The 22175-nt window shown below is 53.3% G+C and overlaps 1 protein-coding gene across 1 annotated transcript; it reads left to right on the forward strand.

Annotated features, from left to right (window-relative positions):
* Positions 1-298: 298 nt before the first annotated feature.
* Positions 299-20928, forward strand: NOD2 (nucleotide binding oligomerization domain containing 2; the record flags this gene model as incomplete). The annotated part of the gene is made up of 11 exons (XM_084257890.1): positions 299-757; positions 5512-5617; positions 8089-9904; positions 12415-12498; positions 12689-12772; positions 14977-15060; positions 16792-16875; positions 17286-17369; positions 18975-19058; positions 19704-19787; positions 20856-20928. 11 exons carry the CDS (start codon positions 299-301, stop codon positions 20926-20928), a joined length of 3042 nt encoding a protein of 1013 aa, XP_084114016.1.
* Positions 20929-22175: the final 1247 nt, after the last annotated feature.

Consider the following 22175-nt stretch of genomic DNA (forward strand, 5'->3'; position numbering starts at 1 on the left):
CAGCTGCCTTCAGAGTTCATTCCCGACCCTCTTAGCTCAGGACTTTCTCAACTTCCTAAGCTGGGCTGAAGCTTGGATGTGGGGCCAGGGTCTTGATTTGACTCTTGGCGCTTTTAAACTCTCCGTGGGATCTTGAGTCTGTTTCTTGCTTTCTCTGGACTCAGTTCGTCTCTGCACAACAGGAGCGTGAGGTAGGGAGCATCTAAGGGCGGGACCGTGGCTGCTGGGCTTCCCTCTCTAGGCACCAAAGCTGGCTTCTGGAGAAGTTCTTCTCTTTCTCTCCTGCCCAGGCGGTGAGATGTGCACCCAGGAGGCTTTCCAGGCGCAGAGGAGCCAGCTGGTGGGGCTGCTGATCTCTGGGTCCCTGGAGGGCTTCGAGAGTGTCCTGGACTGGCTGCTCTCCTGGGATGTCCTCTCCTGGGAGGACTATGAGGGCCTTCGCCTCGTGGGCCAGCCCCTCTCCCACCTGGCCAGGCGCCTCCTGGACACTGTGTGGAATAAGGGGACCTGGGGCTGTGAACAGCTCGTGGCGGCCGTGGGAGAGGCCCAGGCTGACAGCCAGGCCCCCGAGCTGCCTGACCGCTGGGACCCCTGCTCACCCCAACCAGCCCGCGACCTGCAGAGTCACCGGCCGGCCATCGTCAGGAGACTCTACAGCCACGTGGAGCACGTGCTGGACGTGGCCCGGGAGCGGGGCTTCATCAGCCGGTACGAGTATGATGAAATCAGGCTGCCCATCTTCACAGCATCCCAACGGGTAAGGTGCTGCTGCCTCGGGCAATCGGAATTCTCAGGAAAGGGCGCCTAGTCACCAAGACTAGTGGGTCTTCACTCGTCAACCCTGTGGAGAGAAGGGAACGGTGGCTAGGCACATAGAAGTTGCTCTGGAGCTTAGTGGCATGCCACTTCTGATGAGAGGACGCCCTGCATGCAGCTGGCCAGGGGCTTGGGTGCCCGGGTGTCCATGACAGGCTCTGGGAGATGGCAGGTCTCTATGGAAACTCTCCATGGGGAGTCTTCCGGCCTTAGTTTCCCCTCTGGGAAAAATCAGTGGATTGGTTTGTGTAATGCAATGGTGTCTCTTGTTGATACCTTGTTAACTCCGTTGGCAACTGTCATTTCTGTTAGAAGGGGTATTCCAGACTGGTATACTTGCATTGCTTTTCAGTGTGTAGCTCATCAGATCAAAATCCATTATATTACGTCTGTATTTAATGGTTAAGACAGCACATCATGTACTAATAGCATTTAAATACCCACATTGGATTCCTGGTGGGAAATTGCATTAGATCATAGACCTGGAGTTGGGATTTAACTACATCTAAAGATGCATGATTCAACAGAAACCACGGGAAAAGAAAGGTGTCTTTGAAGAGCTTTGTTTTGTTACCACTCCCCCCATTCCCCACCGGTGATCCTCAGGCCTCCTGTGATGCAAATGAAGCACGAATTAACATTCTGCTACCAGGAAATTGAGGCCCAGGAAAGTGGTTGAGTGAGCTCACAGTTAATCAGAGGGCTGGCGCTGCACCTAGTGCCTTGACTCATTCATCCTTAATCATTCATTCATTTATTTAGCCAGATTCTGTTTAGATGCCCACTGCATGCCAGGATCTGTCTTAAAGCTTGTTATGCTTGGAGTACCTTGCAAAGAGGAGGCATTCAGAAGATACTTGTTGGTGAAATATGCGAATGATTGAATGAATGCATTGGAATTACATTGCAGTGTGAGGACAGGGTGGGTTGGGGGACCTTTTAGTTTCTATTTTTGTTTATTTAAAAAAAAAAAAAGTACCGTGTCCAATCAAGGTAAACCTAGGTTGAGGCAGAGAGAATAAGCCAGTCTTTCTTCCCGGTGTTGATAAAAATGGCTCAGGGGGCTAAGCATTTACAGAACAGGCGTGATGTGGTTCCTCCCAATTAGCGCATAGGAAACCTGCACTTGTCACCTGAGCGCTGCCTACTTGAGCCTGGCCCGTGGAGATGACAGCAGACATATTAGCTGTCGTACTCGCCCGTGGGGTCTGGGGCGGATGGAATCACACCAGGACGTTAGGATCATGTCTTGTCATCTTGTGATCTGGTTTGGATGCTCTGTGGGGCTTAGAGAAGGTAGTCTGGAGCCCGAGGGACTGGAGGACATAGGGCATGAATAGAGTAGGTATTTTGTTTTAATTTTGATTTTCTAATTTTTAAATTTTTGTTCCTCCATATGTGTACATGTTCCACTCACCCACCACCAAACCACCCATGCTGGTGCCCGTTAGCCTCCTTCTCCCAGCCCTTCCTCCCTCTGCCCTGTTCTCTCTGGTAACCATTAAATTCTTTCACTAAGTCCAAGTTTTATTCCCTCTGTATTGTGCCTGTGTGTTTTTTGGTTATTTATATTCCATAGATGAGCAAAGCCGATATCTGTTTTCACTTTCTGATTTATTTTGCTTAATGCAATCACCTCGAGGTTAGAGGAAGTATCGGGATTGATGAAATAAAGGAAATAGGATAGCTCATGGGTCAAAGAATGAATCATAAGGGAAATCATAAAATATTCAGACCCAAACAATGATGAGAATATGGTTTATTAAAATTTATGGGATGCAGCTGAAGCAGAACTTAGAGGGAAATTTATAACCTTAAATTTTATATTAGGAGAGTAGAAAGTTGCATTTTAATGAGCTATGAATTCACCCTAAGACAGCCTGGCAGACCGAAAAGTATTGAGTGCTGGAGCCGACTTGAGCAGGTGGATGCTGGAGAGAGATCTGAGGATTGTAGGGTTTATAAAGGAACGGAACTGCCTGAGATTTAATTTTTTAGAATGCAACTCACTCTGAGTTTCAGGTGAAATCTGCCGTTCTCTGATTCTGTAACTTGGTGGCCTTCCCGAGTAGCTGAATTTCTGGTTCAGAGCAGGTGACATTTACTGTATGTCCAACTCACATACCCTGCCAATCCAGGACTGTCTGCACACTTGCATAGACTGGACTTAAAAAAGGTGGTGGTCATGAAGTGCAAGTTGGGGACTGAAAATGTTGTGCGATGAGACAAAATGCAAGTTAAAGAAATAATTCCTTAAAATGCCCATTGATGCTATTTACTAAGTGCCTATCATGTGCCAGGCACCGGGGTTAGCCCTGTATAATTATCACATTTAAGCCACACTCCTACCTTCCTAAGGTTCTGGAAAGGTTCTTTATTGATGATTCCTTCCTATTTTCTCTCTTTTTATGAAACTACTGTTATTTGAACTTCAGCAATGCTGGACTTATCCTTTAACTTCTCATTATTTTCCAGCTCTGTATCTTTTTGCTCTACTTTCTTATGGCATCTTCAGTTTCATCTTTACATATTTCGAATTTTTCATTTTTAATACCGTTCTTTTAATTTTTGAGAGCTATTGTGTGTTCTGCCTTTTAGCATTCTGTTCTCATTTTATGGCTCCAATATTTGTTTTTTGCTTAAGGATCATAATGATAGGGTGGGTTTTTATGTTGTAATTTTTTTTTTACCTTACATAACCTTTTTTATCCTACATGTTGCTTTCTTCTCCCACACTTATTTGGCCTCTACTTCCTATAAATGCTTTCTTTGGACGTACGATAATCCTTGTTGTCTGCTCATGACTAAAATAAAGTACTTTAACAGTTACTGGAAACTCAGTGCATGCAGATGAAACGTGTCTGACTTGAGTTTCACTGTAGACATTTTGGGGAATGGCAGTATTTGTTCCTTTAAACCTTTCCTCCTGGGTTGGCCAAGTTCCCAGAGTGGACTTACCAGATTTCCAGGCAGTACCTGCTCTTAGTTTCACTGATCTTGCAGATTCTCAGATGTCCATTGTGTGGTTTTCCATGTCCTAGCGTTGGCTTAGGATTGGGTTTCTGGGTTCTTCTGAGTCTATTCCTATTAATTAATTTGCCAAGTCCTTGGGCACCTGCTCAGTGCCAGGCACTCCTCCAGGTGTTGGGATTATGTCCTTGGGCGAAACAGACAAAAGCCCTTGTCCTGGGGATACATTTCTGGGGGTGTTCAGGAAGATAACAGTGAGCAAAAGGAAGCAGAGGACTGAGCATGGTCAGGAAGTTCTCCCTGAAAGGGTGAAATCTGAGCCAAGACTCAAAAAAAGTGAGGGAAGAAGCCTGGTGGATGGCTGGGGAGGGCATTCTGCTGGAGGGCACAGGACAGAGCCCCAGGGGCGGGCATGTACTTGATTTTTCTCAGAGACTGGGGTTAGTACGCTGGTGGGATAAGAAGTGATATTAGAGAAGTAGCCAGGGGGTGTGGGTTATCACAGCCAGGACTTGGGCCTATTCGGTGCCTTGTAAGTTCCTGTTGGTCTTGGGTTTTCACTCTGAGAAAAGAGGAGACGGGTGAGACATCTGTAAGAGGAGTGGTGTGATCTGGCTTCTGCTTGTAAAGAATTTTACTCCGACTATGGTGTTGAGAATGGATTGCAGGGACAGGGACAGAAACAGGGGGAGCAGGGAAGTGGCCTTTGCAGCTTCCCGGTGAACAATGATGATGACTTGGATCAGGATGGCAGTGGAGCAAGTGATGAGAAGTGACCGTCGCTGCACATCCAGCCTGGTGAGCACTGGCCACGTGTGGCTGTTGAACACCTGAAACGTGGCTGCTAAGTAACGAGACTGTATTTGAAAAACTCAGTATGAAAGAAAGAATGCAAAATTGCCCTCTAAAATTTGTTAATATTGATTGCTTTCTGAAATGTGTTGCTATTTTACATATTTGGGGCTAAATAAAATACATAATTAAATGAAATTTATCTATTTCACTTATTTTAAAAAAGTGACTTAGGAGATTCAGAATTACTCATATCTTTATTTGCATCTTGCATTATATTTCTGTTGGACAAGGTTGTTCTGGGTATTCTGTGAAGGTGGAACCAGCTGGATTTGATGGTGGATTCCAGAGGAGAGGTTTCAAGGGTGGCCCAAAACTTTGGGGCAGAGCATCCAGAAGAATGGGGTTGGCATTAACTGAGACCAGGAGGGCTGTTGGTTTTGTGCTTGTGGAATAGGAGGTTAGTTTGGGAGGCGGCAAGCTGGAAGTGTTTCTGAGACATCTAAGTAGAGGTGGCAAGTAGGTAATTGGACGTGTGCACCCAAAGTTCAGAGGGAGAATTTGCGTTGAGGGTGAAAGTGGGGAATCATGTGGGCAGAGATGATCTGTTAAGCCTGATGACTTGTCTCTCTTCCAACCAAATGATTTCCAGCTTCCAGAATTGTTTTTTCTGATCTCTAGGTTTGTATATTTTTGTCTCTTGTTGTGGTTAATGTTGTTATTCACACTTTCGGTAGGTTTTGAGAGCAGCCTGGATGTGTGTGTTCAAACACCCAACACTTACTGATCTCTGAGGCGCGTCTTGTTGGGCTCCTGTTCTCGCTTTTATTTGGTGGAAGAGCGAGACCTCTGAGAGCGCAGTGACCGGTACAAGCCTGCTCACGCCTCTCCATCAGCCTTTCTGAAAAGTAATAACTTTTGCTTTCCCCGTAGGCCAGAAGGCTCCTTGACCTTGCCACGGTGAAGGTGAATGGACTGGCAGCTTTCCTTTTACAGCATGTTCAGGAACTACCAGCGCCCTTGGCCCTGCCTTTCGAAGGTATATGTGTGTTCCTCTTGCTTCATCAGAAAGGGAATTAAAGGTGATGCAGGCTCACCTTAAATTAAAGGTGATGCAAACCCTCCAGAGTGAGACCTGTGAGTGAGAATCCCACGTGCTGGCCCGACAAGCCTCTGAAGACTCACTTTGCTCATTTTAAGGCTGACGCCACCCCTGTCTTGTGAGGCTGTTGGGGGGTTGGAAGGATGAACACGTGTATGACAGCAGTTAGCTTTTATTGCTTTCTGCACTGAGGGATGGTCCTTGGAACTCCCATGTGGTAAGGGCTAGCCAGAGTTCCTTACTAAATAACTCTCATTGTCGAAAAGGATGTGGATGACCTTTGTGAATGAGTGTGGGTATCCCTTGGCTTCTGCACTTTAGCTGCTATCAGAGACTAGGACCCAAATAGGACCCAAATGGTATCTCTTATTGCACATGGTCAGCGACCCAGCTCAGCAGCAGGAAACCCCTGGAGAGAGGAGGGACATCCGACTGCTGCAGGGCCCCCTTTACAATGACCCCGAGAAGCAGGTGTTTCCTCCACTTCATCAGGTGAAAGTGGGGACTGGGAGTTTGAGTGAAGATGTGGGGGAAGATGATCTGGGTTTAGACCAGCCCCCGCCACATATTTCTCTTGGTGGGAGAAGAGAGCATCGGCTGTAAAGAGAGCGTGAAAGTCAAATGGTCTCGTTCCTGCGTCGCCGTGGGGAGAGGCCCTCAGCACTGAGGACCCTGGGGTCCTGTGTGGCGCAGGCATGTGGGCTGATCACGCTGGGCTGTGAGCACGCCTGGGGCAGGTGTAGCTGGAGTCCTGTGCGTGGTGCCTGGGTGGGCACCATCTCCCCTGGGAGTACGACACAGACATCAGGGCTCGCCGGGGTGCACGCCTTAGGGGCAGACCTTGGTTAACCTTTGCCACTGATGTCATCGGGCACAGCTAGCCAGCCCTGTGCTTCGCACCAGGACAGGGCACAGAGTTCCCGAGGTGGCTGTTGCAGGTGACATATGTTTGTTTTTTAAAATGAGAGGTAATTTTTTTTTCTGTAGAATCTGGAAATTATTGACAGTGGAAAATCTACAGCACAATCAGGGCACCAGCAAGGAAACTGTCTATTTCATGGTCTCTGTTCTGTGCTCCTGATGTGTCGAGGGCGATAAGAGCGATGACAAGCCTCACTCTCCTCAGAAGAGGAAACACAGAGACATGTCCCCGCGCAACTTTCACGGCAGCTCCGCTGAAAGTTACCATGTATTTGGGGTTGGGTAGGAATGAGCCAGAATGCGGTTGGGGACAGTGAGGCCATGGTGGGGTGACCTATGTTCTGAGGTCCCTCTGGCCTGGGGTCCTGGACGACCACTTCCTCATTTCCTAAAAAAGGAAGTAATCCCTGACACAGGAAGTGGTTTGCTCACGTAGGTATTGGAGTGACAGGAAAAGCAGCGTCGGCCTGTGGACAGCCCCAGTGTATGACGCTCGCGCGGCCGAGGATGACGTGAGGCACGTGGGCGAGAGGATCTTGGACTCCAGAGGCCTTGAGTTCATTCAGTGCCAGGCCCATCCACACAACCCAGGACAATGACCCCTCTTGAAGTCTGAGTTTTATTTTTTAGGGGGAAAAGTAAGAAATTGATTGTCAGATAAGGAGAAGGAAGGACGGTTCTCTGAGCAGAGAGGAGGCCTGAGCCCTAGGTCTTGAGTTTTAATCATGTCTGTCTAGTCCCTTCTGCAGGTCAGGTGACTTATTCATAGATTCTGAGGACGAGGTTGTGGAGTGTTTGGGGACCCTTTGGAACTGCCACACCTACTAAAAACAACCAGAAACAGTAACTTTTGGGAGCTTGCCACAAGTCACACTTTCTTCTAAGCTCCCTTTAGCTCATTTCCCCCGACACAGTCCTTCGAGATGCGTATTGTCTCCATTTCTGCAGACGAGACTCTTGACCAGAAAGGCTTCAAGGCTTGCCCAGGTTCCAAACCCAGGTGCATGTGACTTCAGAAACGGGGCTCCAAGCCCTTCAGCCTCCTGCTTCCCTTTGTAAAGACCCCGCCGAGGCTCGGTGGTGAGTGGATGGACCCGGGGCCACCCAGCTCGCCTGGGGGCAGTGGCATCAGTGTGGGCACCCAGCCCAGTGCTCCCCTCACCGCAGCGGCCCCGGCGGGGTCACCCTGTCTTGCGGGCTACTTCCTGTTGGGCGTGGAAGAAAACACTTGACGTGCCTTAGCTAAGTGACTCAAGTTAAAATCCTAGATGTCATGGAACCTCCATCTCTCCCTCTTCACAGGGGAGGAGACTGAGGCTTGGGGAAATCACACGACTGTCCTCAGCGTCCACAGCTTGTGAGTGGACAGGCAGGGCTGGGGCCTGATGGCTGTTTTCTCGCCTCCAGAGCATCATGTCCCTGTGCAGCCCACCCTCCGGTCCTGTTCCCCCTCTCCCAGGGTCCTATTAGCCTCTTCTGTCTTCCAGATGCTGCCTGTAAGAAGTACATGTCCAAGCTGAGGACCACGGTGTCTGCCCAGTCTCGCTTCCTGAGCACCTATGACAGGGCAGAGAATCTCTGTCTGGAGGAAATATACACAGAGAATGTTCTGGAGATCCACACGGACGTGGGTGTGGCGGGGGCCCTGCAGAGGAGCCCCACCTTGCTGGGCCTGGAGGAGCTCTTCAGTCCCCACGACCACGCCAACCAGGACGCGGACACGGTGCTGGTGGTGGGCGAGGCGGGCAGCGGCAAGAGCACGCTCCTGCAGCAGCTGCACCTGCTCTGGGCTCTGGGCCGGGACTTCCAGGAGTTTCTCTTCGTCTTCCCATTCAGCTGCCGGCAGCTGCAGTGTGTGGCAAAACCTCTGTCTGTGCAGACACTGCTCTTTGAGCACTGCTGCTGGCCCGACCTGGGGCAGCAGGATGTCTTCCGGTTCCTCCTGGACCACCCTGACCGTGTGCTCTTGACCTTTGATGGCTTTGATGAGTTCAAGTTCAGGTTCTCGGATAGCCAGCGGCACTGTTCTCCGACGGACCCCACATCTGTCCAGAATCTGCTCTTCAACCTCCTGCAGGGCAACCTGCTGAAGGGCACCCGCAAGGTGCTGACCAGCCGTCCAGACGCGGTGTCAGCGCTCCTGAGGAAGTACATCCGCATGGAGCTCAGCCTCAAGGGCTTCTCGGAGGAGGGCATCGAGCTATACCTGAGGAGGTGCCATCGGGAGCCAGAGGTGGCCGATCGCCTCATCAGCCTGCTGAAAGCGACCTCGGCGCTGCACGGCCTGTGCCACCTCCCTGTCTTCTCGTGGATGGTGTCTAAGTGCCACAAGGAGCTGCTGCTGCAGGGTGGGGAGTCCCTGAAGACCACTACAGACATGTACCTGCTGATCCTGCAGCATTTTCTGCAGCACGCCTCCCCGCCAGACACGGCTGCCCAGGGTCTGGAGCCCCGCCTGCTGCGGGCCAGGCTCCCCACCCTCCTGCACCTCGGCCAGCTGGCCCTCCAGGGCCTGGGCACATGCTGCTATGTGTTCTCGGCTCAGCAGCTCCAGGCGGCGCACGTGGACATGGAAGACATTGCCCTTGGCTTCCTGGTGCGCGCTGGGAGGGCATTGCCCGGGAGCACAGGGCCCCTGGAGTTCCTGCACATCACTTTCCAGTGCTTTTTTGCTGCATTCTACCTTGTGCTCAGTGCCGACATGCCGCCATCCTCGCTCAGACACCTCTTCAGCTGCCACAGACCAGGCAGCTCGCTGCTGGCCAGGCTGCTGCCCAGGATGTGTGTGCCAGGTGCGGGGCCCAAGGAGGGCAATGTGGCAGCCTTGCTGCAGGGGGTCGACCCGCACAACCTCCAGATCACAGCGGCCTTCCTGGCGGGGCTGCTGTCGCAGGAACACTGTGGCCTGCTGGCTGAGTGCCAGGTGTCCGAGAAGGCCCTGCTCCGCCGCCAGGCCTGTGCCCGGGGATGTCTGGCCCGCAGCCTCCACAGGCACTTCCACTCCATCCCCCCGGCCGTGCCTGGGGAAGCCAAGAGCATGCACGCCATGCCCGGGTTCGTCTGGCTCATCCGGAGTCTGTACGAGATGCAGGAGGAGCGGCTGGCCCGGGAGGCCGTGCGTGGGCTGGATGTTGGGCACATCAAGCTGAACTTCTGCAGTGTGGGCCCCACCGAGTGCGCCGCCCTGGCTTTCGTGCTGCGGCACCTGCGGCGGCCCGTGGCCTTGCAGCTAGACCACAACTCTGTGGGCGACGTTGGTGTACAGCAGCTGCTGCCGTGCCTTGGTGTCTGCAAGGCGCTGTAGTGAGTGCTACTGGGGGGCACGTGGGCGGGCTGCCGGGGGGCAGGCCGGGGGCACCGAGCTGGGATCTGCAGTCCAGGGCCAGCCCTGCCCTGCCACCTGTCCTGTGCACCCAGGCGGGTCCCTTCCCGGGGCTGGGCCTTGTTCCTGGTAGCAGCAGCCCAAGTGACAACAGTCATTTAGGGGGTGTCCAGTTGGCCAGGCTGTGCTGCATGCTTCCTGAAGTACCCCCTTCCATCTCCACAGCCCCCAGCACTGCAGGGGAAGGGTGTGGAGAGGGCTTCTGGTAGTAACTGAGGCTGCAGCAGCCTGGAATGGTGAGGCCTGGGCACTGGCCCTCGGCCCGGGCTCCCCTCCCTGTCTTGCCTTCTGCTGCATCTCCCACGGGCACTAAGGGGGTGCCTGCTAGGGTGGTTCACAGAACTCGGCCCCCAGGACCGAGGGCCAGGTGCAGGGGAGCCTGGATCTGTCCGGGTACCGGAAGGGATGAGCACATACTGTTTCCCTCGGGGATGAACCACAGTATTTTTGCTCAGGAATGTGCGTTTTCCTAGATAGTGGACCCGTAGTCCTCAGCCAGGTTCTCCAAGGGCCCTTGAACCCCAGGTGGTCAGGAACCACAGTCCTGGATGATCCCCCCAGGCCAGTCCTTTCCTGAATGAAGGGGACCCTCTCCGCAGTCAGGACAGCCCGTGCAACCCCCATGGGTGGGTTGCAGAGGCACAAAGTGCCTGTCTCTGTTCCAGAAGGAGGCGAGGTTGATGGTCCCGTGCTTAGACTCTGAGGGCAAGGGGCTTGTGGAACTGGATTCCTGGCCCTGCTCCTAGCGACTCCCACTCTGTAGCTGGAGGCGGGGGCCTGGGAATCTGTTTTTAACAAACATCACTAGTGATTTTGCTCCAAGTGGTGCAGACACCCCTGCGCAGGGTGTGGGAACCCACAGGGTTTTTTCCCCTGGCCACTGAAGTGCTTGCCCCGGCTGCCGCTCTTGCCCGGACACCCTGTGGTGGTGACTCGAGGCACGTGGGGGGTGGGGAGCAGCCATGAGGTTGCTGCGTGGGCATTTCCTGTGTGTGCATGTGAGGGAGACAGAGATGGGGGGCGGGAGGAGGGAGGGGGAGAGAGCTCCCTTCCCCTGTGCAAGTGCCTCTCTCCACTTGGTGTTTCCATGCCGACCACATCACACCTCCAGGAGGCCCAGACACAGGTGCCTTCGCAGGGCTCTGTGGGTCTGGCCTGACTCTGGGAGGCTCCCCAGCTTCTTGCCTGTGGCCCACGGTGAGGGAGACAGACAGAGGGTGCAAGTGGGCGCCCAGGTGAAACTGAAGCTTCCCGAAATGACTTTCCCTTTAACGGATGCACTCTGCTCGCTTCTTCTGTTCTTTCTTTTTCCATTTTAAAAACGCTGCTGAGGACCTTCAGAGCTGATTGTGAGTCAGCAAGAGCCCATGACCTGCAGACTGAAAAGCAGCCTCTGGAGCCCAGACAAGGGCGTGGGGAGGGGCCTCGCTGTGTCCAGGGTGGGCTCTGCAGCCAGACCGCCTGGGCCCAAACCCTTCGGGGGCTGAGCTACCCTGGCAGCCACTTCACCTGTCCGTGCCTCATTCCTTCTACCACGTCAGGGGCTGTGAGCATTAAATACCATTTCCACCGGGACGCGCTCAGGACAGCACCGCGCGCGGACTCCATGGAGGGGCTGGCGATTACAGGCGCCCTCCCGTGTGCCAGCTGCCCACAGGCTTCCCGCGCATGTCCCTTTAAATGCTCCCTGCCACCCCCAACCCCACTCCTCATTCCCTGTTCATGGATGAAGAGACCAGAAAATCGCTAGTAAGTGGGTGCTCAGGATCGGAACTTCCACTGAGAGTCCAGGGCCTGAGTTCTTGACCTTGACGTAAGGGCCTCCCAAGTTTGCACAGCTGTTAAATACACAGATTCCTTGTGATCGCCCCTGCCCCTCCCCACCAATGGAACCCTCAGCTCCAGGGAGGGGCCTGAGAGTCTATTTTAGGGACACTTGTGATGGGGTGACATGGGAGTCGTACCCCTGGAGGGGCTGGCCTGCCAGCAAGGGCGGCAGCGCAGGCTGTCAGGCCTCTGAGCAGACCACTCTGGTTTTCCAAACTCAGGCCACTCTTCCCTAAGTGTCCGCTGGAGGCTCATCTAACCGTCTGGGGTAACCGCCGTCGCTCCCAGGGGTAGCCTGTCTAGTTCCTGCTGCACCTTTCCCAGCTCAGAAGCTGGTTCTCACTTCCTCTTTACCGAGTTGGAAATTGTGCCTGAGGTTAGGTCAGTGACTCTCGTGTGTCCAATCTTCTTAGTAAGGGCCCTGGGTCCCCCGCATCGTAGCAGCAGCGCCCTGGCCAGGGATGGGGGAGTCCCACTTTCCTGGGGTGCTCAGTCCTTACCGTATGTTCCCGAAGCACGTTGGGAGTAAGCAGAAGTCTGTTTTGAGATTTCGTTCATCTTTCTCTCATCAGCTCTGTTTTCAAGTTTCTTTTTCCCTCCTCAGCTTGCGAGATAACAACATCTCAGACCGCGGCATCTGCAAGCTCGTGGAACGCGCCCTGCACTGCGAGCAGCTGCAGAAGTTAGCGTAAGTCGGGCGGGCATGGCCTGGGCCCTGCGTCCCCAGCCCCACACCAGGCCCTGCCCCCGGGCAGCAGCCCTGGGAGTGAAGGCCTGGGCCGGGTGTTTGCAGGCGGGGTCTCCTGTCCTGAGGGGAAGGCACCCCCAAGTTTGGGCAGCCCTGTCCTCTGTACTCTCTCTTCTCTCGCACTTTCCAGGCTTTTCAACAACAGGCTGACGGACGGCTGTGCACACGCCATGGCCAGGCTCCTTTCGTGCAAGCAGAACTTCGTGGCCTTGAGGTGGGTCCAGGACTTCCCTATTCCCTGAAGACAACTTTCCCCTACAGCGACTCAGCCTGGTGTGGCCTTGGGCGGGCTCGGAGTCGTCTGGGCAGATTCTTCTGTTGCGGGGGTTTTGCTAAAGCTGTGACCTTCCCAGCAACTGTGGACCAGCCTTCCCGCCCTTTGACTACTACCTACCCCTTGGCCCCCGAGGGTTTCCAGATCCTTCTCGTTTGCTGTGTCTGAGTGTCCAGGCTCTCTGGCCCTGATGCACAGGGAGAACCCACTGTGGTAGCTGTGCGGCCACCACTTGCACCTCGACGGTGACGAAGCCCCTTCAGAACGTTCTTTCCTGAATGGCTGGTGGGGGTGTGCAGGTCAGTCTGTGAAACCTGCACTTCTGCTGCTCTCAACCCTCCCTCACCCACCGGCAGCGATCTCCTTTATCATGAAATTGCCCCTCCAGATCAACCCTGTGTTCCTCTCTGGGACATTCTCGCCCCCTGGGTTTTGAGGCCGGAGACAAGATCGAGTGAAGACTGCCCAGACTTAACAAGCCCGAGGGCGACTGTGGTCACCTCGGGGCTGACCCAGTACCACGAGGCTGTAGGTTTGCAGAAAGGGCCAGACTCCGAATTTGAGGCCTGTTTTTTTTGACTCACAGTGTTGTAATTGAGAGTCCTGGAGTTCTAGAGCCAGGGCAGCTGAGGTCAGAGTCCGGGCCCTTGAGATTTGGATCCTCATACACTGTGTGACCTTGGGGTCAGCCCCACGTCGCTGTGCCTCTTTTGCCCGTCTGTAAAATGAGGAGAATAGTGGCAGCTACTCATAGGTGGTTGTGCTGGTGGGAAAGATCAGTGGCGGAAAGATTGTGGGTGAGTCACGTAAGTTCTCAGCCTTTTTGTCCAATGTTAGTTCAATTTCCCAGTAGGCACTGGAGTACAACAAATTCATGGGTGCTGTGCCTATGAGGGGAAGTGGGGGAGAGCTGGAGGAGTCTGGGAGTGTTGGGCTGCGGTGCAGGCCTGAGCTGAGCTAGTCAGAAAGTCTGGAAGAAGCATCTTATACTTCAGTGTGGTTCTGAGTGAGCAGGAAGGCCATGGGCAGGGTAGGGGGGTAGGGGAGGGGCTGCAGCCAGCCAGGCCGGCCCAGCAGAGGAGTCCCTTGCGTCTGGACTGGCCGGGAGGAGCCGGTGGGAAGTGGCCTTCATGCAGAGGGGAGCTGGATTCCCAGCAGAGCTGCCTCAGCCCTTAGCTACACCTTGTTGGCCTGAAGTCTGAGAGACTGCCACACCCCTTCTTGAAGGGACTAATAAGAGCTGGCCTAGAGGATTGTTGTGAGCCAAAGTGGCGTGACGGGTGGGAACATGCTTGGAAAGAATGAAGTGTTGGGCCTCCCTGGTGGCACAGGGGTTAAAGTCTCTACGCTGTCAAGCTATCACCAGCCACTGAGGCCTGAGTTCAATCCCCGACCAGGTAGCTGACCCACATGGCGCGGCAGACCTCTCCTGTCTCGCCCGCTGCTCCCCTCAGCAGTGTATTTCAGTGGATCCGCCTGTTCTGCTCCCCACTCTGTCTCTGGTGGATCCTTTCACCCCCCCAACACCTCTGCCCTACACCCCAGTTCTTGTATGCATAAATAAATAAAAATAAAAATATTTTTAAAAATATTAAAAAAAAAAAAAGAACGAAGAGTTATTCCAGGAAGCCCGGGCTGTGGCTGTGAGTTCTGGGGACCTCTTGTGAAACCCTCTGTGGTGTCTGGATCTTTCCAAAACCCCTTCCCAAAGGCTCAGCAGGATCCCCTCTGCTCTCCCAGCCACCTGGCCTGCCCCAGATGCTTTCGATGCAGGTGAATGATATCTGCCGCGGCAGTGGATGTGGGGAACCTGCAGGGTCATGCCCGGAGCCTGACCAGTTCCCGGGGGAAAGGTGACAGTGCCTCACCCAGCTCCCCAGGGGAAACCGCCTCCCAGGACAGTGGCCTAGTGTGGCCCCGACCTGTCACGCTCCTTTGCAAAACTAGCCTTTTCACCCTTTCCCTTTCACTGGTGAAAATGCAGTCATGGGGGCCACTGCGGAACCCTGAGCTGCAGGGACACCTGCTTTGGGGAGAGCTCAAGGCTTCTGTCTGTGTTTCTCTGCGCAGGCCTCGCTGCCCTCCAGGCTGGGCCTTCAGGGCACGCACAGGCCTCAGGTGCTGCTCTCTGTCTTCCTTTCTAGGCTGGGGAACAACCACATCACAGCGTCAGGAGCTGAGGTGCTTGCCCAGGGGCTCAGAGCCAACGCCTCCCTGCAGTTCCTGGGGTAGGCTGTGTTCCCGGCCAGGGGGCCCAGGTGGAAGGGTTTGGGGATTGGGGGCCCTTAGGGGCAGGTGAAGCTCTTGAGCCACAAGGCCCCAGAGGCAGCCTGGCCACCATGGGAGGCGAGTGGGCGGGAGAGAGTGGGCGGGAGAGAGTGGGCGGCCCTTCGATGCCTCAGCACTTGCTTCTTCACTTGATAAACAGGAAGTTCAGGCTTGGGGGTGGCAGTGCCCAGGGTGAGGGCAGGAAGCTCACTGGGCCTTGCTAGGGCTGTGCCTCCCGCCTTTGTGAGTCCAGGAGTCTGTGAGCACAGTGGAGCCCCCGGAGATCTCCCGGTGCTGGACTCCTCGCATGAAACAGCTGGGTGCACAGCCCAGAAGCCGCCATTTTAAAAAAGTTCCCCCGGGGAATGGGAACTGAGGACAAAGAGGATGAGGATGGAGACTGGAAGCAGGATGGGAGGAAGCAGGTCTTCAAAGCTCTTGCTTGCCGGCGGGTGTTGCCAGGCCCTGCTGGGGGCAGCAGAGGAGGCAGACACAGCTGGGAGGGCAGTCCTGCCCAGGGCCCTGGTATGAGCTGGGACCCATGTGACAAGAATGGGGTTTTAGAACCCAAGACTTCGGCAAGAGCGATTAACTTGAGGTCCAGGGTTTTCTGGCCCATTTCAGGACAGGCCTGGCGCTTACAAGCTCAGCTGGAGCCAAGAGTGGGACAGTCTATTTGGAATTCGCATCTTTCCCAAGCTGCATTCGTCACAGCAGAGAGGAGAATGGGGGTGACCACAGCCCCACTGGCTGTCTCCTGCCTGAGGTCACGTCCCGCACAGTCGGTGTATTTCTTTTCCAGCACATATTTATTTAAACACTTGTCTGGGGCAGGCATTTGGCTGAAATGCCCAGACACTATCATATGATACAAATTGTTCTTTAATTTGCTTTTTTTTTCCCCTATCATATAGGCATCTTTTCAAAGCTCATGACCTCACTTTCAAGTGAACGGTTGCATGGTACTCCATTGCTTGGATGCCTGTGATCCGTTGAGCGGGTCCTGTGTTGATCACACTTAGTTTTTTGCTGTCACATTCCTGGGGCAAACAGCCAGAGCCCAGCAAATGTTTACCTAGTGGCCGAAAGTGCACTCAGCATCCCAGCCATCTCCGCTCACTTGCGCAAACACACATCAGGCTCACTTCCTGTGTGGAACATAGTCTGGTTTTCAAGGTGTGAGCTGGGCTCCATCTTTGCAAAGGGATGTTTCCAGATGACAGTGGGTTTGAGGAGGATGATCCAGAGGCGAAGGCACCATGAACGGACTGCGCATGTTCAGCAGGAGCAAGAGACAAAGCGCTTGCTTGTGGAAAACGAGACTCATTCTGTGTGGTCCCGGGAGGTAGTTAAGGACATGTGGGTGGCTGTTACCAGGAAGCAGATCTGACCTAGATGTCAGGAAAATGTCACAACTGTGTTGACTGCCTTGCAAGGGGCCTTCTCTGTCCCTGAGGGTATGTGCTGGGTGGGCCCCTGCTATTCTAGAAGTCTTGTCTGAAGCCAAATATGAGTCCATTTGCCCATCCCACTAAAAAGATGGAGACGGCCCATTTGGCTGCAACCTTGGCACTCACTGACACCTTTCTGGGACTGGCAGGCCTGCCCTCCCCGCAGGCGTGGACGGGGGCACTGTTAGGACACAGAGGATACTCAATGATTCTATGTCTTGACTCTGTTGGCCTTTTCAGGTTCTGGGGCAACAAGGTGGGTGACAAGGGTGCCCAGGCCCTGGCTGAAGCCTTGGGTGACCACCAGAGCTTGAGGTGGCTCAGGTAAGCTTCACATCTGTCCTGCGGTTGTGATGGGGGAGCTGGCATGAGAAGGGGGCACCTCTCCCTTAGGGAGGAGGGAGAAAGACTGGAGTCAGGAGCTTGAGTCCTTCACAGTGACCTTGGACCTGTCCCTTCCTGCTCGGGGGCCGAGCCCCTGTCTGTGAATGCAGATCTTGGGCTGGATTCTGCGAGTGTTATCTCAAGTAGTAGCTGCCCAGGGCACCATGTTGGAAAAGATTTTAAGGCTCCTCCTGGGCTTGTAAAAAAGAATGTTGTAACCAGTGAGTGATGCCTCAAAGTGGAGCCAGGGCGAGCGGGACTATGTGGGCCTTGCATTTGGGTCTTCATGAGCTAGCTTATCTCTGAGGTCCCTGCTCTCACATGTTTTTTTCTTCCACAATTACATCCAGCCTGGTGGGGAACAGCATCAGCAGTGTGGGTGCTCAGTCCTTAGCACTGATGTTGGAAAAGAACGTGGCGCTGGAAGAACTCTGGTGAGTTTGGGGACTTGCTAGCTCGGGGAGGTGGGCAATGGCTTCCTCTTTTCCTAGCCTCACCTGTGGAATAGTTGTCATTAGGTGATTGTCTTTGTTTTTCTCTGCCCTGATGCCAGGAAGCTTAAAGAGCCTGGCACATGGGCGCTGTTCTTCTCCTTTGTTTACACGTCTTGCTTATTTGGTGTGTTTATCGCCTCCATGTGGCATGATGGCGATGATCACAGGCTCCAGGACCCAGCAGCCCGAATTTCAAGGCCTGACTGGGATTTTTGGCAAGTTCAGTAACCATCTCCAAACCTCAGGTTTCTTATCTATAAAATGAGACGAGGAATGCTTCCATTCACAAAACGCTTTTAAGAAGCAGCTTGAAGAGCTTAATGTAGGCCGGGCATACGTGCAGGTCTCCGTAGGAAACAAACGTGATGTGGGCACGTTGGTAGCACGACTGCTGGACTTGCTCTCCAAGGCCCAGACTGCTGCTACCCCGTGTCGTCTGTTAACTCAAGGTTAACTTATATTAGAGCCGACTCACCCGGAAGGCGCCGAGGAGTTTGGGGGAAGTTAAAGGATCAACTGTGCTTCGTGTTGACCCTGTTGATCTGAACCCGATCCCGCCTTGCTCGTCCTTCAGATACAGTCGTAAAACCTTCCTATGACATGTACCAGACAGTTCCAAACTATATCATGCAGATGAAATGCTGTTGATTTCTCCTGGTAGCAGAAAGGCACCGACACCTATGAGCGTCGCCACGAAATAGGCACACGGCCAGGCCTTGGCTGCGACAGGGCTCACAGGCTCAGCCAGTTCACTGAGGTTGTGTCCCGGCTGGGTTTTGTCACTCGTGGTTCTTTCTCGATGCACACCTCACCGTGAGTGCATCCCTGTGGCTACATTGTAGATGGCAAGTGACAAAAAACCTCCATCTACGGTGGCTTAAGCCACAGGGCTTCTTTGGTCATGTCCGGGCAGTCTGGAGGTTGGCAGCACAGGGCCGGTAAGGAGACTGGCCGGGACCAGCAGGCCTGGACTCTGCTTCTCTGTCCCGTCATCCTCGGTCTTGGCCGGTGGCCTCACAATCACAACATGGCTGCAGTGTGCACAGCATTCCCTCTGTATTCCAGGCGTCAGCTTGTATATCCTGGAAGGGCAAATGGCACACGCAAAAGGCACAGGGTCTCCCCCCTTTAATGACCATCCCCCGTAGTCCCATCGGTCAACTTGGCTTTGTGTGCTGATGGTCACACAGTGTCACTTGGGCCACCCTGGCTGCAAGGGAGGGTGGTGAATGTCATCTTTTCACCAAACATAAGCTGCCCAAATGAAATTCGGCTTCATTAGTAAAGAAGGGAAAGTGGATATCGAGTAGCTGGGACATGAGGGAACTTCTTGTGGAGAGGAGACCTGGGCAGATTAGTTCCCCAAAGTGCCCTGGAACTGCGAATCCACACGCTGTGCTTTATCTGGTCTTCCTTTATCTGTAAATGCAGATTTTCAGATGTTGGATTTTCTAAATGGGGAGCATGTGGGTTAATCTTTATTGACATCATCTTCCATAATAAACGTTACCATGTCAACTGAGTTTTCTCTCTCATGCTTGCCAGCCTGGAGGAGAACCATCTCGGGGATGAAGGTGTGTGTTCTCTTGCCAGAGGCCTTAAGAGAAATTCAAGTTTGAAAGTCCTGAAGTAAGGAAGCCGCGAGCAGGAGCCGGGGCAGTGGTAACCGTGCTTGGAAGGGGCTGTTTCTGAATCAGATACGTGGGCACCTGCCCACCTGGCTAACTCACACGGGGTGACCTCCTGGGGGCAGCTGGTATTGTCTGGCCTCCCCCCAAAGCCCAAAGCAGACAGCGATCCCAGGGCAGGCTGTTCACTTGGGAAGGGTTCCCAGCAAACACTGGTGAGAGGAAAATGAAATGAGGCGGGAAGTTAAGTATAGAACATGCCAAACTTTGTTTAATTCTTGTTCTTCATGAGGTGAGCACTCTTTTTGGTCCCCTTTACAGATGAGGAAATTGGCTTGAGATGAAAAAAAGTAAGGGGTTGAACCCAGGAAGCCTGGCACTAATGTGCACGTCCTTAACGACGATACGTCCCAAAGGAACAGGTGCTGCATTAGACACAAGGGCCTGGTCAGTGGAAGAGAGAGGGCACTTCACCTCAGTCACTGAACTTTGTGGCTGAGCTTGTTGGGAATCTCAGACTGGAGGGGGACCCTGCAGGGGCCGATGGGCTACAGCAGGCCAGCCAGTTCCCAAAGCCCCCTGGACTGGCCTGAGTCCAGAGGATACCCGAGCATCCTTGAAGCTCACTGTGGCAACTTCCCTCCAGGCTGTCCAACAACTGTGTCACCTGCCGGGGAGCGGAAGCCCTCCTGCAGGCCCTTGAAAGGAATGACGCCATCCGGGAAGTCTGGTAAGGCCCCTGAACCACCTTTCTCTCTGGGCCTCAGTTTGCCTATATATGAAACAAGGGTGATGGGAGAGAGAAACTGGAGCATCCCAAGACCCCTTCCGGCTCTGCCATGCAGGGCCCCTGGGCCTGTGTTGGATCTGGTTCTCAGCTGGAAAGATCCCTGCCTCTCTAAGCAACCTTTCCTAAATTATGGGTGCTTACTGTAAGAGCAGGAGGCCAGGGGTGGGGCTGTGGTCCAAGAAAGACACTGGGGAGAGGCAGGGCATCTGCCTTCACGCAGTCGTGGTGCCTGGATTAGACCCTCGGCAGTTCTGGGCAAAAGTTATGCAGCCTCGGGACCATGGGCCATGCAGCCAGGCCTGCGTAACCAACAGCCACGCTCCTTCATCTGTTTGGAGAAGCCTTGAGTCACAGCTTCCGAGTTGTGTCTGCCTCTTTCCAGGGATATATCTGTTGCTCAGATAATAAGTAGAGAGGCTCCCCCCAGTTTCACGTTATGAGTGAATGTTACTATATATGTTTCAGGCACTGGGCTAGAAACCAGTATTTAAAATCTAGCGGTTCCCTATAAAAGCTGGACTTCAGGATTTTCCCAATAAAGCTGCCAAATCTGCTGCCTAAGCAGAGTAGAGAGGACAGACCCCACTAAGCTGGGCTGGCGGCCTACTGACAGGAGGCCCTGGACATGCTTGTCTTGCACGTTTTCTGCCTGCTTTTGGCTGCTGTCCATAACCTGCTGTATCCCCGGGGTCTTGTGACCCCCACTTTAAATATGCAGACTTGTCCTTCTCTCAAAAAGCATATCAAGGTGGCAGCAACTGTGGCTGTCAAAGGATGAAGTGAAAATAAAGGCCTCTTCACATGGCCTGTGATGGAGAGCTTTCTTCTGCATCCTGGCGGCTTGTTTCTCCACACACCATGGCTCAGAGGCATCCTGTGTGGTGGAGGGCAGGACCCATGCTAACTCCCCTCCCAGAAGGGCTGCAGTGAAGCTCTGGGCACGTGTAGGAAGCAGCAGCTTCCACCTGATCTGTCCTCACATGGTCCTCTCTCTGCTTCACCCCCCAGGCTCCGAGGAAATGCTTTCTCTCCAGAGGACGTGGAGCAGCTCTGTCGCAGGGATGCCAGGCTCTTGCTCTGATGACCCTGGGCCACGCTCATCTTCGCCTGTTAGTGAGCAGCCTGTGGGTTTGGATCTGGCAGCTGCGTGGCCTCTGGCGGCAGCCCTCAGACAGGCCCTGTCCTGCCTTGCCTGGGGGCACACACAGGTCCCCTCTGTTTGGAAGAGGAAGGATATTGTCTCTGCAGAATAGACTTTTCCAAAACCTAGTTTTGCCACCAAATTCTTCCCAAGATTCAATCCATGGGATGTCCAGGAGGGACAGCACCCCCAATATCATGGGGCCAACAAGTGTGGACCAGTGTGGACTGATTGTCAGTGAGGCCCAGGGGTGTGGCCTCTTGGTGTAAAGATGCGGACTCCCGTGCAAGGCCCCCGCCCCTGCTTGCTCAGTGAGGATGGGTACACGGGGAGCAGCCTTCTGCCATGTCTCACCCCAGGGGCACAGATCCACGTTGTTTCTCACATCGGGCTCCTCGCCTCAATCCTGGACCTGGGCATATGGCCCGTCCTCTGTGGATAAGGACTCAGAATACTGGGGTGGTCTCAGCATTGCTAGCTGCTTAGTAGCTACCTGCTCCCCCTTCACCCCCCAGGAAGGAAGGGGCTACAGTTTACTGTGTTCTCGCTTCTGGCATTTAAGACATTATTGGAAGCTGTCATATTCTCCAAGACATTCTAGATTTGCAAGGAAGATATGACCACTATGGCTGTTATGACATGGACTTTTGTTTCAGTAAAATCAATTATTCTTTGGTTAAATCTTTGGAAACTAGCATCATCCGAATGCAGCTTTTTAAGATTCATCTGGGCCAGCATTCTGAAGGGTCCCACTAGGCCTCTAGTGGATGCCTGTGTCTGAACTCTGGCAGCAGACTTCCAAGATGTACTCAAAAGAGATGCTTCCATTTTATTTGTGCCAGAATGCTTTAGGACATCAAGGTATGGACCCCAAATTTACAGGGGTGAAATCAAAGGCCTTTCTTTACAAAGCGAATGTTTTTCTGGATTTTTAAAAAGTGATGTCTGTTGAAGCCTTTGTAAACCATCAGGGGCTGTGCAAGTGTTATTATTTTAAACATTACTATTTGTGAAAACTGATTAATATTTATAACCCCCTTTGTTTTATTCTTCCAAGCTTGTATTTTTATAAATAACATGAGCATGAATTTTGTGCTGTAAGTAACCTCAGAGGAGAAAACTGTTCAGTCACCCAAGCTGCCATCATTGTGACCAAACAATGAAAAATATTCCTGAAAGTTGTCAAA

Source organism: Talpa europaea (genome assembly GCF_964194135.1).
Source record: "Talpa europaea genome assembly, chromosome: 16".
In the NCBI taxonomy this organism is placed as follows: Eukaryota; Metazoa; Chordata; class Mammalia; order Eulipotyphla; family Talpidae; genus Talpa; species Talpa europaea.